Source organism: Mastigoproctus giganteus, chromosome 3, assembly GCF_048544385.1.
Source record: "Mastigoproctus giganteus isolate SK-2022 chromosome 3, ASM4854438v1, whole genome shotgun sequence".
NCBI lineage: Eukaryota > Metazoa > Arthropoda > Arachnida > Uropygi > Thelyphonidae > Mastigoproctus > Mastigoproctus giganteus.
In genome coordinates this window covers 159,245,551-159,263,255 of record NC_143577.1, presented here as the reverse complement: position 1 = coordinate 159,263,255, position 17,705 = coordinate 159,245,551, and the positions used below count along the sequence as shown (strand labels likewise).

Below are 17,705 nucleotides of genomic sequence, written 5' to 3'. Positions count from 1 at the left end.
TGACTTTTTCCAGTCCAACTTTCCTAACAGTGAGGTAATTTTCCTTGATGATTTTAATGTTCACAAATCCAGCTGGCTTCCATTTTCTATTCACACCAACCCAGCTGGTTGAGATGCTGAGGCTTTTGCAATTACTAATGACCTTGCACAGATTGTTCATTTACCTACAAGAATACCGGACAATCCTAACCATACAGCCAACACGCTTGACCTTTTTCTCACAAACAGCCCTTCTAAGTACACAGTCAAAGTGAGTGGTCTTTTAGGCACCTCAGATCACAACTTGATGATTGTCTCTTCTCCAGTGGAGCCTTTATCTCATGGCTATTCCCAACCTTTGTTTGGTATTACAAATATGCAAAATTGGATGACCTGCAAGAATTCTTTTCCTTGGTCGGATTCCTGTTTCAGAACTTCTGATGTCAATGTTTGCCTAGATCATGTCAGTGAAATTATTCTTGTAGGAATGGAATCCTTTATTCCACACTCCACTTTAAAATCTCGTCCTTTATCTAAACCTTGGTTTTCCAATAAATGTGCTAAGGCTGTTCAAGAGAAGATTGTTGCATTTTGTAATTGGTGTTTCCAATTCTTCAGTTTCATTTTTTGCATACACCGAAGCTTGCAACAATTGTAAAGCAGTTATTAACCAGTCCAAACTAGATTTTGAACAGGCTAAGAGTAAAAAACTTGCTTCTTGCCCTAATGGTAGCAGAGCATTCTGGTGTCTTGTCGAAGCTATTGGCTGCAACTTTTGACCACCTCTGTCAAAACCAGATGGTTCTGTTGTCACTTCAGCCAAGAATAAAGCTGACCTGCTAGCATCCCGTTTTTCTTCCAACTCATGTATTTATGATCTTGGTAAAACGCCTCCCACCATTCCCAACACACTCCATTCAATGCCTCCTGTGGTCTTCCGTCAGAAGGATGTCAGAAGGATTTTGATGAATCTTGATGCTAAGAAAGCTCCAGGTCCTGATGGTGATCCTACACTGCTGAACTTACTCCTGTTCTTTGCCACCTTTTTTCACTTTCTTATTCCAAAGGTGTTTTTCCTTCTGCTTGGAAATTTGCTTATATCCAGCCAGTTCCTAAAAAGGTGACAAATCCTTCCCATCCAATTATCGTCCCATTGCAATTACTTCTACTCTTTCTAATGTAATGGAGAAATCAATTAACCGCCAACTCTTAAACTACCTAGAAACCTTCCATCCGATCAATGATCGCCAGTATGGATTCTGTCAGTGTAGATCCACTGGTGATATTCTGGCTTATGTTACCCATTTATGGACAAATTCAATGGAAAAGTTTGATGAAACACAAGTAGTTACTCTTGACATCTCAAAGGCTTTCGATCGTGTTTGGCATAAAGGTCTTCTAAATAAGCTTCCATCTTATGGTTTGCCAACTGTTTTTTGTAATTGGTTATCCAGTTTTCTCTCTGATCGCTCACCAAAGGTGATGGTAGATGACTCTTTGTCTTCTAACTTATCCACTAATGCTGGTGTCCCCCCAAGGTTCAGTTCTTTCCCCCACTCTTTTCCTCTTGTATATTGATGACCTTCTTCCCTCCACTTTATGGAGGGAAGAAGGTCATTAATATACAAGACATTAATATTCTATCCGTAGTTTTTCCGAGTATAGCACATTGCATTCCACTTTCCATTTTGAGAAACCTTGCCCTGCTCATTTAGCTTCAACTTCTCAAATATCCGCTACCAATTCCTTAAATGTTGATCTCCAGGTAATCCTCCAGTGGGGTAAAGACAACCTTGTTGATTTCAATCCTTCTAAAACTCAGTCTTGTCTTATATCTCGCAAAAAGGATTCTTCTGCTCCTATGCTTTTCCTTGGTGGCACTCCGATTTCTAGGCAAAATGATATATCTCTTTTGGGGATTACCCTGATGTCTAATCTCTCTTGGCACAAGAACATTACAAATATTGCTTCCTCTGCATCTAAAAAACTTGGTTTTCTCTTTCGCTCCCGGTGTTACTTTTCTTCCAAACAGCTGTTCACTCTGTATAAATCGCAAATCCACCCTACCATGGAATATTGTTCCCACATATCTGGGGATGGTGTCCCCAAAACCTCTCTCAAGGCTTCTAGATTCCATTCAGAAGAGGGCAGTTAGGTTAATTAATGACTCATCTCTAACAGAGTCTCTCCACTCCCTTTCTCATAGACGTACTGTTTCTGCTGCATTCCTTTTCTACAGATACTTCCGTGGGCACTGTTCTTTTGAATTGGCTTCTATAATTCCCACTATCTCTCTTTCAAAACAGTCCGAACACGTGCCGCCACCAGCCAACAACCAATTACTGTCCAACTTCAAACTCACAGAACCAACTTTTCATCTTCCTCATTTATTCTTTCAACTGCCGTTTTCTGGAACAACCTTCCTTCATACGTATTTTCTGAAAATTACAGTCTACAGAAGTTCAAGTCTGATGTCAACAAATATCTTCTTTCATCTTCTCAACCTCCAACCCAAGCACGGTACTTAGTATTATAGGTTCTAATACCCCTCGTGTAGGCGCCTCCGTAGCCAGCTGGGAAGGAGCAGCAGTGCATAGCACATGCTTCTTGATTAGACCGGGGTTCGAGCCCCTTCACCACCAAATACGGAGGATGTGGAAAGGTCAAGGAATGACCACCGCATATCCCGGAGCAATATGGCCTTAGTTGCTAATGCTCCAAAAAAACCAAAATAACAAAATAACATAACCTCTCGTGTTTGGGGTTTTCGTAAAAAAAACTAAACTAAATCTTGGGGGAGGGGGTGGCTGAAGTGTGTGTGTGGTTTTTTTTGGCTGATGCTTTATAAGCTTGCCTTCTTGCATCATGCCACTACTAATAGTAATAATAATAACTAACAAACATTGTGACATTTGGGGAACATTTAACGGTAGTTAAATGAAACATATATATAATATTTAACTTGAGTTTTTTTTTTTTTTAAGTTAAATGGAACACAGAATAGTTTAGGGCTTAAGCCTCGGATTACATAGGGAGTTAATGGACGTACAAGTTAGTGCAGTTCATCTGTAATGACTCGAATCTATAAAATTTTTTTATTAAAATAATATAAAAATATAAAATCAAATATATGCATACTGATCATATAAACAGTATATTAAAATAAAATAAATGGTGTATAACAAGAATAAAATGCAATAAAATATATAAAATTAAAGGTGCTAAAAAATGTTTAAAATCACTAAAAACTACTAACACAGGAGCTTTCGGTAGCAGCGGCCTCCTTCATCAGCAGTAATGGTTACAGGTTCTCCGACAAGCTATATGTATACACACATATGTCTCAGCAGGTCCGCGACACTAACTATGGCATCTCCGCACTGTCCACTTCTCTTGCATTGGAACCGGAAATTGGATAGGCCACTCTAAATCGTTCGTCTCTCTGTAGGATAAGGGCTTCAAAGAGTGGGTTTAATATGACAGTCCTTATCCCTATTAAGACTGTAACATTCGGACAAGTTTATCCTTAAATTCTCCAGCCATTTCTGGTTCCAAAAGCCATGTGCTCTATCCACGATCACAGCTTCTTTAGCTGTAATGCCATGTCCAATTTCCCATGCATGTTTAGCTACGGCTGAACCTCCTTAATTTGCACTCTTGAGGGCTCTGTCGTGTTCCCCCAGGCGATCCTGCAGTCAGCGTTTCATTTCTCCTACAATCAGGAAACTCAATTTCATATATGACCCGACTAGTGTCATTACCTGCAATAGGATCTTTAGTTTCGGACACTACTGTGTGCAGCCTCCGACTCGGCAGCTACACATAGCGTATCTTACATAAACATAAGATACGGGAAATGGGTTCAAATGCCTGGATAGTATGGAATGTATGCAATGGAAACAGGTGTAAAAGCATCCCTACCACTGTTATTCATACCTCTTAAACACCTCTCAATAATGCTCTGGGGGCAACCGCACGTTACTAGGTCCACTGTAACACATTTAATCTCGTTGCCTCTCTTGTCAGATGAGGAGCAGTGGGACCCCACCCTTTCCGTTAAGGCCTTAACCACACCATTTTTGTGGCAGCCAGCCTGAGCAGTTTTAAAGTGTGCGTATTGGCCACGACACATAGGTTTTCTGTAAACCTTAGTTTTCAAGTGTTGGCTTTCTCTGTATGTGTGTATACAGAGAAGCTGGATCATACAGATCTGAACATGCCGGTGAAACTTGGCATGGCATTACAGCTAAAGAAGCCATAATTGTGGACAGAGCACATGGCTTTTGGAACTGGAAATGGCTGGAGAGTTTAAGGATATGCTTGTCCAAATGTTACAGTCTTAATAGGGATAAGGGCTGTCGCATTCATCCACTCTTTGAAGCCCTTATCTTACTGAGAAACGAACAGTTTAGAATGGCCCGTCCAATTTCTGGTTCCAATGCACGAGAAGTGGACCGTGTGCAGATGCCATAGTTCATGTCGCGGACCTGCTGAGACGTATGTGTATATATATATATATATATAGATTGTTGGAGAACCTGTAACCATTATTGCTGATGAAGGCAGCGGCTGCTGCCGAAAACTCCTGTGTTAGTAGTTTTTAGTGATCTTAAACATTTTTTAGCGCTTTTAATTTTATATATTTTATTGAATTTTATTCTTGTTATACACCATTTATTTTATTTTAATATTTTAATATATAGTTTATACGGTCAGTACACATATATTATATTTTATTTTACTATATTATATATTATTATAATAAAGGCATTTTATAGATTCGAGTCTAGAGTTTTTTAGTAGCATTACAGATGAATTACAGATTCCTGACTCCAGAGTCCTCTTCAATGAACAAGTTAGTGCAATTGGCATCATTAAGTATATCTCATATTGTGAATACCTTCACGAGTTGCCATGATATTGCACTACCTTGAATAAGTAAAGCCTCACCATAGGAGAAGACTATTTTTACTTATTCTCAGCAGATATCATCACCCATACAGCACCGTTTCGGAGCCTATTGGCTCCTCATCAGTGGGTGGGCAGGTACCCTGGTGTTACAATGAAGACAACCCAGTTGTGAAGTATAACTCCACACCATCAGGCATTTCTCATATTGTTAAGTTATACTTTGCAACTGGGTTGTCATCGTTGCAACACCAGGGTACCCCCACCCACTAATGAGCAGCCAATAAGCTCCGAAATGGTGCCGTATGGGTCATGGTATCTGCTGAGAAAAAGTAACAGTAGTCTTCTTCTATGTTGAGGCTTTACTTATTTGAAGTAGTGCAATATCATGGTAACTTGTGAAGGTATTCACAATATGAGATATACTTAATGATACTAATTTGTACATCAGTTAAATGGAACGTTAAACAGTAGTTAAATGTTACAACAAAAAGCAATAAATATATATATATTTATTTATTATTTTTTCCCCCATTTGATTTTATTATGTATGATATTAAATTCCTTGAAATTAACAGTTTATGTTAATAAACAAAACAGAGAGGTTATTTTAATTTATTTCTCTACAAGTTCAGTTAAATTCACTATTCCATTTGAATGGACCTCTGCTGTTTTCTATGACAAATGTAAGCAGAGTTCACATCTGTTGATTACAGTTACATCTGAAAAATTACTGTTTTATTAAAAAAAGAATTCTTTATTAATTTTCAGCTGTTCACAGGACACTTCTTGATGCATGTAGAACAGTCATAGTTTGGCTTGTAAATCTTGCAATTTTTTACTTGTTTAATGAGGTGAGCTTTATTTATTTCTCAAATTATATTTTTATTGAGAATGTTTATTCATTTCCATAAACCAGAATTTGTCTTTCTATTCATTTAACTTTTTGATGGTTATTACAAGCAAGTTATAAATTTTTGAAAATTTCACGTTTAAATTTTAAAAAACTTCTTTGTTAGCATAAAGCAATTCAAAAGACTCGCATCTCATAGTATATTCTCAGGTTTTTTTCAATTAGTATTATTAATATAATTATAATAGAGTTACAACAAGTTTTATTTTAGTTTGTTGTTATAGCAAGTTGCTGACCCAGGGTCCTGGGTCAGCAGCTTATCAGGGATAGTTAATCAGAGAGTTGGCATTCCATGTAGAGTCATTTTGTTACCTGGTTTGCCATAGGAAATCCAATGTCTGAGTCGAGTTCACAGCCAATCAAGGAGGGCTTGTCCGAGAGGAGGTCACTTCTCGGTTGATTGTCATGTTAAGAATAACTGTCAAGTCCAGGATTGTCAATGCTAGTTTATTTGTGGTACACCAATTTTCAAGGTCTGTCAGGATCTCATTTGCTGATACTTATAGTTGGAATTTGGAGTTTCCTTATATAATAACAATGAGGTCATTGATGTATACCACCTTTTGAGAATTTGGATATTTATGTTCTAGTCACTTGTCAAACATGGTATTCCAGCAAGTGGACCAAGGATTTTCCCCTGGGGATAACTCCTGCTGGTACCCCCTTTCCTCTCCTGTAGATAATTGGAAAAGAGCCTATAGATTGGGATGGAAATCTTGGCTTCCCTGCACCTCTCCAGAACACTCTGTCACCAAAGGGTGTCAAAGGCTCCTTTGAAGTCCACAAAGAGACTGAGAGCTACTTCTTACAGATTTGGCTTGCCTGCACTACTGCTCTGATGGCATCATCTGCACTCCTGCCCCTTGTGAAGCCATACTGTTTGCTTGAATTAAGACCATTAGCTTGATATGCTGTGATGAAACATCCTGCAATGAATTTTTCTAATACCTTACCAGGTGCGTGGTGAAGAGCTATCTTGAGGTTTATTAGGATTTTTCAATAGAATCTTTAACTGTATTATTTTCCAGGCTGAGGGAAAGATGCCATCACACAGACAGGAGTTGTAAAGGTTTTTAATGATGGTTAGTGAGAGGGACCAAAATCTCTTAATATCTTAGACATCCATGTAGTACAGACCCAAGCATTTGGTGGTTTGGTCAATCTCCTGGAATGCAACTGGGTTTTTCTCTTTGTGAACACAATATGTAAGATCAGTGATACACATCCCAGTATGGATATTGGACTCCCTAGAAGAATCACCCTGGTGGATAATAGTATCAAGGATTCTACTTACAGTGTCCTCCCAGGAGATGGAGTCAGGCAGTAAATCGAAGACTATGGAAGATTATATGTTCATGGGCTGTATTTTACTGTCACAGGTTTGTAGATCAGTCCTTGGAGATCATTGTTGCCTTCTCTGTTGACAAGGGCCTCCCAGGACTTCTTTTTGTATTTTTGTGATATATGGCCATGTGGAAGATGAACTGTGAGCATCTTTATATGAGTTTTGTAGCCTTGCTCTATCAAATGTAGGTCTCACATTCCTTCCTGCTCTCTGATCGTTTCACCTAGTTCTCATTCAGCCCCTAAGTGTCATGAGGGCTCTACTCAACGAAATGACATAGTTCTGTGTTCTCTTGTGATAGGGCATTGATGCTGAGCACCAATGATGGTCCATCTGCTGATGCACAGGCTGAGGAAATCCAAAATGAATGACATTTTGGATTTCCTCAGCCTGTGCATCAGCAGAAAGCCGGTGGAGACGGATGATGTTCTGTGGATTGGCAAAGTTACACACGGCCATATATCACAAAAAAGTAGTAGTTCTGGAAGGCCTTTTCAACAGATAATTTGATTTTGTCTTCCATTGGGATGTTCAGGAACAAGAGAAAAGGTAATGGGATTATGGTCACTGTCCATCCAGTTCACATGTACATGCCAGTTGATGACTCTCTGGTGGATGTTCTGATTGGTGAATGTGATATCTATGAAGGACTATCCTGTAGGAGTAACACATCTGAGAGGATGCCCATGTGAGTTATATGATCTGCAAATTATTGGCTGCTATAAGCTCCTCAAGAAAGAAGTTGAACATAGAGGTCAGTTCTAGGACTGTTCCATGAGGTGGAACAGTCATTAGCATCAGTAGCAATCAGGAGAGGTTTGCCGGGAAGCCTGAGAATGAAGTCTTCAAGTTGATCCAGGAACAGCTGTATTGTTTATTATATTGACTGCACTGCATATACATGAAAATGAAGAACACCTGACTAAAAGAACTCTCCAAGCATGCAACCGCAGCATGTAAGGTGCAAAAGGCCATCCAATTTTGTTTCAGTGACTGATGGATCATTTAAAGGATGCCTGAGCAAGGTGCAACAAGCTCCTTGTTCAGGCAGGCATCTTAGGTGAGTACAGTGCCGGATTAGTGTCCATGTGTATTGTGCTCTTGTCTACAGTGGCAGACAAAAAAAGTGCATCACTTGTGAATTTTGCAAATAATATATTTTGCTCTGCATCATGGGTTGCAGAAATGTTCGAAATGCATTTGTTAGATGGAATATATATCTCTGTGAATGAAATCCAATAAAAAGGCTCTACCTCATATACCTAACTGCCATAAATATCTTCCCAAAGGGTAAAATTCGTAATTAATGGAAATATGAGAAATCATGCAAATGACAACCAGACATACATTTTATTGCATTTATTTGTACAAACTGAAATTACAAGTAAACATAATAGTATTATGTACTGTAAATCAGCAAAATAAGTCCTCAATATTTTGTTCTTCATCCTCGAGCTGCAATTACAGCCTTGCAACGATCTGGCATAGAGTCAATCAACTTCTGGATATACGGTTGCCCAATTTCGTGGTACCACACCCTTACAATGCTCACCTGCAGCTGAATCTTACTTATTGGTGTCTTCTGATCAATTTTAGATGATATTATGTACCAGCGATTTTCAGTAGGGTTCGAATCTCGACTGTTGCTGGGCCAGTCCAACACTGTAATGCCGGCATTTCTGAGGTATGACTGCATCTTAAGGGAGAAAAATGAGGGAAAACATTGGTGTAAGTATGTTTTAAGCCTTGTGAGACAAGAAGAAAAACTCATCATTAAATCTAAATAACATAAAACTTATCAATTTTGCTGTGTGACAAGGTGCTGAGTCCTGTTGAAAAATGCAGTTTTGGATCAGTCTGAGCAAGGTGATCCTAATAACAGGTTTCGGGTGTTCCTCCAAGATATCTATGTGTGTTTCTGCATTCACCAGGCGCCTCCGTAGCCAGGTGGGAAGGAGCAGCAATGCATAGCACACGCTTCTTGATTAGACCCGGCTTCGAGCCCGTCACCACCAAATACGGAGGAAACGGAAAGATCAGAATGACCCCGCATATTCCGCAGCAATATGGCCTTAGTTGCTAATGCTCCAAAATAACAAACATCTGCATTCACTGTTCCGTTAATAAACTTAATTCGCTCCACCCCTTTGCTTGTTATGCATCCCCAGACCATCTGACTGGTGGGGAACTTTACAGTCGGTGTTATGCAGTCAGGATGGTATGCCTCCGATTTTCATCTTCTGACATATCGTTTCCCATCCGAGCCATGCAGGTCGAATTTCGATTCGTCAGAAAATATGTCAGTGTCCAATTGCTCTTTTGTCCATGAAATATGCATTTTAGCTCAAGCAAGTCACTTCTCCCTCATTTGTTGGGTCAACAAAGGCTTCTTCTAGGGCCGATAGGCATGCAGACCACATTCCGAAAGCCATCTTTGGCTAGTTTGTGCAGTTGTGCCAACAACAGAGGCCATGGCAATTGCAGAGGTATAGCCATTTCAAATATTGATCTTGGGAAGGCTTAGTCACTCTCTCTTACAGTCTGATCCAAGTTTTCTCTTCACATCACTGGTTTCACGCTTTAATTTCAGCACCGGGGATACTGTTGACTGGTGGCAGCCTATTTTATCAGCAATAGCACATGTAGAAAGCCCTTACTGGGACAGAGCAACAGCTACACTTTTTTTTCTTTGTGTCAACTGAACATATGGAGCCATGCTTACACCTCCACAAAACAGGATACTAATGATCATGTATATCCTTCCAACAGCGTATTTATATAAATGGCTGATGCAGTACCTTGCAATTACTGTCTGATGCAATACCTTTGCTTTGCGACTAACAAAATGATTGTAATCAAACAATATCTTATACGTTTCAATACAAATTTACTTTTTTTAAGGTGATGCAATTTTTTTGTCTGCCACTGTACATGATTTTAGCATTAGCATTAGTAGAGGCATTTGATGCAAGAAAGCAAGCTTATGCAGCATTAGCCAAAAAAAAAAAAAAAAAAAACCCACTTCCACTTCACCCCTCTGTTCGTTCAAAATACCTGTCCAGCTGAGCCTTAAACTTATTTAGGCTATCAACCTCCACCACAAGGGATGGAAGTCTGTTCCACCAACCAACCACCCGCTGGCTAAAGGCAAATTTCCGCACGTCTATCCTACATCTGTCTTTCCTCAATTTGAATTTATGCCCTCTCAGGTGATTTTTCTAAGCTAGAGGAAGAATCCCATCAGCATTGAGCATGCTTAAACCATTCAAGGCTTTATACACCTCTATCAGATCACCTCGCTGGTGCCTAGTCTCCAGACACTGTAATTTGCAAAACTTAAGCCTTTCTTCGTAAGAGCACCCCTTTGTTCCATTCACTAATCTTGTTGCCCTTCTCTGTACTCGTTCCAGCAGCTCTACATCCTTCTTGAAATGAGGCCTCCAGACCTGTATACAGTACTCTAGGTGTGGCCTGACCATTGCCTTATACAATGGAATAATCACCTCCTTATCCCTGCTGGAAAAATTCCTGTATATCATTGACAATACTCCATGAGCTACTCTTGCAGCCCGTCTCCACTGCTCAGAGAACTTCATATCTGCCTGCACAACCACCCCCAAGTCCCTTTCATTCTCTACCACTGTCAGTGTAGTACCACAGAGTTGATACGTTGCTCTGGGGTTGCTGTTTCCCATGTGTAGTACTTTACATTTGTCAATGTTAAACTTCATTTGCCACCTCTCAGCCCATCTGCTCAACCTTTCCAGATCCTGTTGCAGCAGCATAGTGTCAGTAGTGTCCTTGACAACCCTGCCAACCTTCGTATCGTCTGCAAACTTGGACATTAAGCTTGATATACCATCATCAATATCATTTATAAATACAGAAAACAATAATGGACCCAACACTGAGCCCTGAGGGACTCCACTAATAACATTAGTCCACGATGAGCAGTGTCCATTGATTACCACTCTCTGTCTTCTCCCCCTCAACCACCCCTTTATCCATAGCAGCAATATTCCTCCAATGTCACACTGCTCCAATTTGTGTAGCAGTCTTCCATGTGCAACAGTATCAAAAGCCTTTCTAAGATCCAAGTATATAATATCAAAGTTATTCCCTGCATCCAGTTCTTTTGTGACTGCATCATAGTATCCAATCAAGTTGGTCAGGCAAGACTTCCCCTTAACAAAATCATGCTGTGTCTGAGCTATAACTGAAGTCTTGTCAAAATGATCCTGCAGTGCTTCTTTAACCAGTGCCTCCATTAATTTTCCTGGAACAGAAGTTAAGCTTACAGGTCTATAATTACTTGTGTCAGCCTTTGATCCTCCTTTGTGAATTGGGGTCACATTTGCACATTTCCAGTCTATGGGTACCTCCCCTGAGTCCAAGGAAGCTCTCATAATTATGGCTAAGGGTTTGCTTACTTCCTTTGCTGCCTCCTTTAATATAACTGGATAGATCCCATTCACCCCGGGTGCCTTTCTTGTGTTTATCTTCAACAGTTTCTCCTCCACTTTACTCCCAGTTATTTCAAGATTCTGTAGCTTACTGTTAGAGTTGAATACACCTCTGGCATTCCCCTTGCTGAATAACTCCTCATGTGTGAATGTCGATGCAAAATATTCATTTAGTCTGTCAGCTACCCGAGCAGGATCATCAACAGTTGACCCATCAATATCAAGTGGACCAATCTGATTCATCCCCTTCCTTCTAGAGTTTACATAAGTAAAGAACTCTTTGCTGTTTTTCTTTGCATCCCTTGCCAAGGATTTCTCATAATCTGCCTTCGCCTGCCTAACCTCCTTTGTAACTTGGTTGCATATCAACTTGTATCTATCATAGGCTTCTGTGTCATGTGTTAATTTGTAAGTATCCCATGCATTTTTCTTCTCTGCCATATGCCTCATTAGTTCATCTGACATCCATTTTGGCCTAAACCTTGAACAATATTTCTTTGAATGCTTCCCATTTTGAATTTGCTGTTGGTAACATCATCAGTTGGTCCCACTGTATAGAATTTAAATACTGTCTCAGTCCATCGTAGTCGCCTTTACGGAAGCAATAATCCTTCCATTTACCCCTAATGGTAGTTACCTCTTTGAGTAAATCCCACTTCAGCACACTGTGATCACTGCCACCTAGTGGTTCATTTATCTGCAGATTCTTAATGCATGAAGAATCACTGCTGATAATCAAATCAAGAGTATTACTCCCTCTAGTTGCCTCCCGAACATGCTGATGTAGAAAACAATCATCCAATAAATCCACAAAAGCCCTGCTAGTGTGTGAGTAACCAGCCCCCAAATTCCAGTCAATATCTGGGAAATTAAAATCTCCCATTATAAGACTCTCTGATTTACTGGCCCACTCTATTTCCCTGTACAGTTCCTTATTATACTCATCAGAGTCATTAGGCCTATGGCACACTCCTACTCTCAATTTTGATCTCCCAATGCTTATGTCACACCAAACTGACTCAACACTGCACTGTCCAGCGATGTCGACTGGCTTCACTTCCTTGGTTTTTATGTGTTTCTTAACTAATAGCATAACCCCTCCCCCCTTCCTATCCTGTCTATCCTTTCTGTAGACGTTGTACTCCCCAAATTGCAGTTCTGCATCCCTTATATCTGTGTGACACCACGTCTCTGATATCCCAACAATATCTGCATTTGATGTTTTGAGCAATACCTCAAATTCATCAAATTTATTTACTAAACTCCTAGCATTGGTGTACACGCAAGTATACCTGCACCTGTTTCTATTCTTAGCTACCCTAACACAACCCATGTGTTTACTTGTACCGCAATGGCTCCCAGCAGTCTCTGAAATACCATGCATCTTGTTTTTCAGGCTTCTGCTCATTCTAATAGCCAAGCTCATTCTGCTCATTCTAATAGCAATTTTGCCAAGTATCTGTACCCTAGGCACTTGAAGCACCTGGAGATGGCAAGGAAATCATTAATTTTGTGAGTACTCCAGCCCAAATTGACTTTTTCTGTTGAGACATCTTCTGATCCCACCAGTCACCTCAACCACCCAGTTTTGGGTATACTTGTCTTGTCATTTGATCTCTTTGTAAATCTAAATTTGATTGGGTTTTTGATCTCATTCATGGAGTACCTATGATCATTGAGATTCCTGTGATATATGTCCTCCATTATTTCTTGTTGATTCATCTCTTTTGACACATCAAACAAGTGCATGTTAGATCCCATTCTTCTGGGAGTACTTGCCTTGACCTTCATATCTTCAAGGGCGCCTCCGTAGCCAGGTGGACAGGAGCAGCAGTGCGTAGCACACGCTTCTTGATTAGACTATGGTTCGAGCCCATGACCACCAAATACAGAGGATGCAGAAAGGTCAGGGAATGACCACCGCATATCCCCAGAGCAATATAGCCTTAGTTTTTTTTTTTTTTTTTTGGGAGCATTAGCAACTAAGGCCATATTGCTCCGGGATATGCGGTGGTCATTCCCTGACCTTTCCACATCCTGTGTATTTGGTGGTGATGGGCTCGAACCCCGGTCAATCAAGAAGCGTGTGCTATGCACTGCTGCTCCTTCCCACCTGGCTACGGAGGCGCCTATAGCCTTAGTTGCTAATGCTCCTAAAAGCCACATAACAAACAAACAATCATATCTTCAAAGTTTTTTCAGTCCTCTTTTTGTAGGTTGGTGGGAGATGCCATCTGTATGAGATCTGCATTGTCTCTAGCCCTTCTGATGTTCTTGATTTTGACGTTCTTGAAGTAATTTTTGAGATTGGTGTGCAAGCTCTTGCATGAGTTCCTTGCTTGCCTTTGATTTAATATGTTCATTGGTTTTATTATCAGAATGTGGTTGTTTTCGATTCTGTTCTTTGTGAGGGTTTCTTTGGCATAGATGAGCTGAGTACAGGAGGGTTTCTGGCAGCTGTCTGTGCAAAGATTGCCTGCTTCTCGGCTGTTAGGTGCATAATTTTTTTTTTTTTTTTTTCACTCGTCAACCTTTGTTTTAATGAACTGGTTTTGCACAATCAGGTATGGTTAAACTTCTCAATATCCATCAAACTTATCAAATTCCAGAACCATCATTCCAGACACTCTGTTGCCCTCCTTAACCGTATTTCCGTCCAGTGGGGTATGTTCCAATCCCAACTGGGTTCGGCAAGTTAATTCTATAATTTTTACTCTAATTACAGAGCTGAAACTGGCTATAGTTGGAGCCAGAACTGTTTTCTTGAATTTTCCCACTTCAATTTTCAAAACTTTCTATTGAATTTCACGGAAATGACAAAAATGTGACATCAAGTATGTATTTTTTTAGGCCTTTTCAATTTATTTTTCTACCCCCGCCCTAAGCAGCCTAGAGCTTATGAAACCCGACACTTGATTCATTTCTTGATGTAGAGTGCGCGAATTTCCTTTTACGGAGAGTAGCAGTTCTGATAAAAAAACTTCGCCCGGTACGAGCAAAGTGTGGGAAATATATATCATGTGACTTGTCTCCCCGTACAGCTACATCGAGACGGGAAGGGAGGAAAGAAAATAAACAAAAGACAACCATGAGCTACTGTTGTTGACATAAGAAGCAATAAAGCGAAACAGTAGCAACAACTGTTTATGAAAGGCAAACAGATTGTATTTCCTTTCTTCAATGTGTATTGCACTACGAACAGAAAATGAGGGAAATTCATCTGCTGGAAATGGGTAAAACTGGTGTAAAACTGATAACACTGCAATGCACATTTGAATAAAAAAAAGAAGTTTGCTCTATTGTAATTGTTTTTAGTAAACAATATCTGAACAGCAGTTTCCTGGATTTGATCTTCTAACGAAATCTCAAGAAAATATTTCTATTTATAGCTGCGTTATAAACTTCGAAAACTGGTGTGCAAAAGAAGAAAAAAAAATCATCTGCTGTGAATAACGGATTGTTTCTTGAAATGTGTATTGTTCTCAAAACTGCAATATTTTCTAACAATACAAAGCTAACAGATTACGAATCATGGGCTGCTCAAAAAGTATTGTTAGAAGATATTTGCTTGTTATGCTTTGATGCCATCGCAAAGGGAGAAATTCTGTTTAGTACAGAAGCCGAATAAATTCACTATCCATGGTCATAATGCTGTTCTGAGCTGCAATAAAAAGATAAACCCTGCTGAAAAATAGATTTACTCCCCATCACTTCTCTTGTTTTTCTGTGGTTTTTGACAGATGAGCAATTTCACACAATCAAGTCAGTGACTCTCTCTCTCTATTTCGGGATTTCTGACCGTGTGGTCATCCCGGAATATAAACAGAAAATTTGTTTGTCGGAATGCTGCCCACCAATTATCAACTCTTTTACTGACCTTCTAATGTACATTGTATTCAAATAATCCACTTCACGAAAATTGGAACGTGCTACATCAATTAGGAGCAAAAACCGTTTCCCCCAACATAAAGAATTACTTTAGGTACACTAAAGGATGACTACTGATGATTTTGCTGACTGGAAGGAAGTGTCCACAATAAAACATCTGTAAAAGGGCGGTCACTCAAAGTAATTCATTTGTATTCAAGGACAAGCTATACAGCGATGTTTGAATTGTATAATGCAATTCACTCGCTAATATTTCCAGATGGATTATTGTGCATTTTTTCTCAAATTCACACCACACCAAAAGCGGACTCATTAGTACTTCCACATCCTAGGATGAACTGACTAATTAGAACTTCAGCATCTGTGATGAAACATCGTGCACACCAATATTGTTGGCTACAGCAATAATGTAAAGAAACAAAGCAAAATATTGTAACAGAGCTATAATGCAAAATAATGTTAGAAAGTAAAAATGCAAAATATTGTTCTCTAAAACAATTGCAGTTTCGGCATCCTATTATGAAGCTGACTTAGAGCTGCAATGCTATTTTTTTTATTATTATTATTTTTATTTTTGTTTTATTTTTATTATTTATTTTTTTTTGTGTGTGTTTTTGTAAGGGTGGCTCCTAGAACAAAAGTTCATCTCCGCCTCATTGCTTGTTCAGTTTTTACGCACTGTCAAGGTAAGGCCAGTGTGTGTCGTGTAAGAAAAAAAAAAAAAAAAAAAAATTCATCCCGCATAGGAATATCCCATGTTGGATGAAGACAGATGAAAAGGAAGGCAAGGGAGAGAGAGAAAAAAGTTTTTCATCCCGCACGGGAGAAAGTGACAAGAAAGAAAAACTGTTTGTGAGCTTATGTGTGTGTTCTGTATTGTGATGTTGTGTTTTAGCATTTTGGCTACCTGGAAGCAGTGATCACCTGGACGACTGCCTCCAGGTACTCGTCCCTAGCAGGAGGGCAAGGCTTCCCCTACTATCTGCATGGCCTCCTCCCTGGAGAACGAGTTTCCCAGGGAGGAAAGAAAAACTTGTATAAGATGAAGAGAGGGAAGGAGAAAAGAGGAGAAGGACTATCCTGGCCCAGGGAAGCCCCGATCCGGGATGGATTGCTAGAACAACACAAGAAAAAAATAATAAAAAAATAATAATAATAAAAAATTTAAAAAAAAATAATAATAATAATAAATAAAATAAATGAAAGTTAGAGCTCTCGACCTTTGACAATCTCTTGGCCTTCTCCCCACCAAAAGGGTATTTTTATTTCTCTCTCTCTCTCTCTCTCTCTCTCTCTCTCCCCCCCTCCCCAGCCGACCGGGCTAGCCGAGTGGGTAAAGTACCTGCCCGGCAACCCAAAGGTCGCGGGTTCGATTCCCGACTCGGGCTTGGATCAAAGTACTGCAAAAACCTTGGGAGGTGCAATATGGCCACAGAAGCCGATGCGCCAACAACTATCAAATCAATCAAATCAAACCCCCCTCCCCCCTCTCCCTAGGGTCGGACTAGAAAGGGTGTACTCCTTCCCCTAAGGAGTTTTTCCTCCCCATGTGAATGAAGGGAACTGGAAATTTCAGGAAAATGAACCCTGTTTTCCTTCATTCGGTAAGCAGCTACTCTGTCAGTTCAAGAAAGGTGACTTTATTACAGTTGCAACTCAGAATGGAATTCAAGCATCGAAACACATGACATTTTATGGTGAATTTTTCAGGCTTGTGTGTGATAATGAAAATTCAGTTTTTCTCTTGAAATTTTTTGATGGTATCAAATGCATATCAAGGAAATATTAAAGTACAGTATTCAATAACAATTACTTACAATTTCCCAATCCGTCGCTACGAGTAACAGATTATTTTCACAATCTGTTACTAGTAGCACATTTTTTTTCTCATTTGCACACTAGATGAGATGCATGCAAAGTTCCTTCGACATCAGTTTTCGAAGTTTATAACGCAGCTATGAATAGAAATATTTTCTTGAAATTTCGTAAGAAGATCAAATATACATCCATGAAACTGCTGTTCCAATTTAATCCTCTAAAAACAATTACAATAAAGCAAACTTTTTTTTTTAATGAAATGTGCATTGTAGTGATCAGTTTTTTTTTTCTTCTTCCGTTTCCACTGTGGTTTCCAATAGATGAATTTCCTTGATTTTTTGTTAGTAGATACAATACATACTGAAGAAAGGAAAGAAGATATTTTTGTTTT

The 17,705-nt window shown here is 39.5% G+C and overlaps 1 protein-coding gene across 4 annotated transcripts in view; it reads left to right on the top strand.

Moving 5' to 3' along the window:
• LOC150088358 (solute carrier family 35 member F6-like) overlaps positions 1 to 17,705 on the top strand; it is a 329,560-nt gene that overhangs the window by 283,006 nt on the left and 28,849 nt on the right. For all 4 annotated transcript variants that reach the window (XM_090370737.1, XM_090370736.1, XM_090370735.1 and 1 more), the window contains one exon: positions 5,659 to 5,741. In XM_090370737.1, the coding sequence (XP_090226863.1) occupies positions 5,659 to 5,741 (83 nt within the window). The remainder of the gene's footprint in view (positions 1 to 5,658; positions 5,742 to 17,705) is intronic.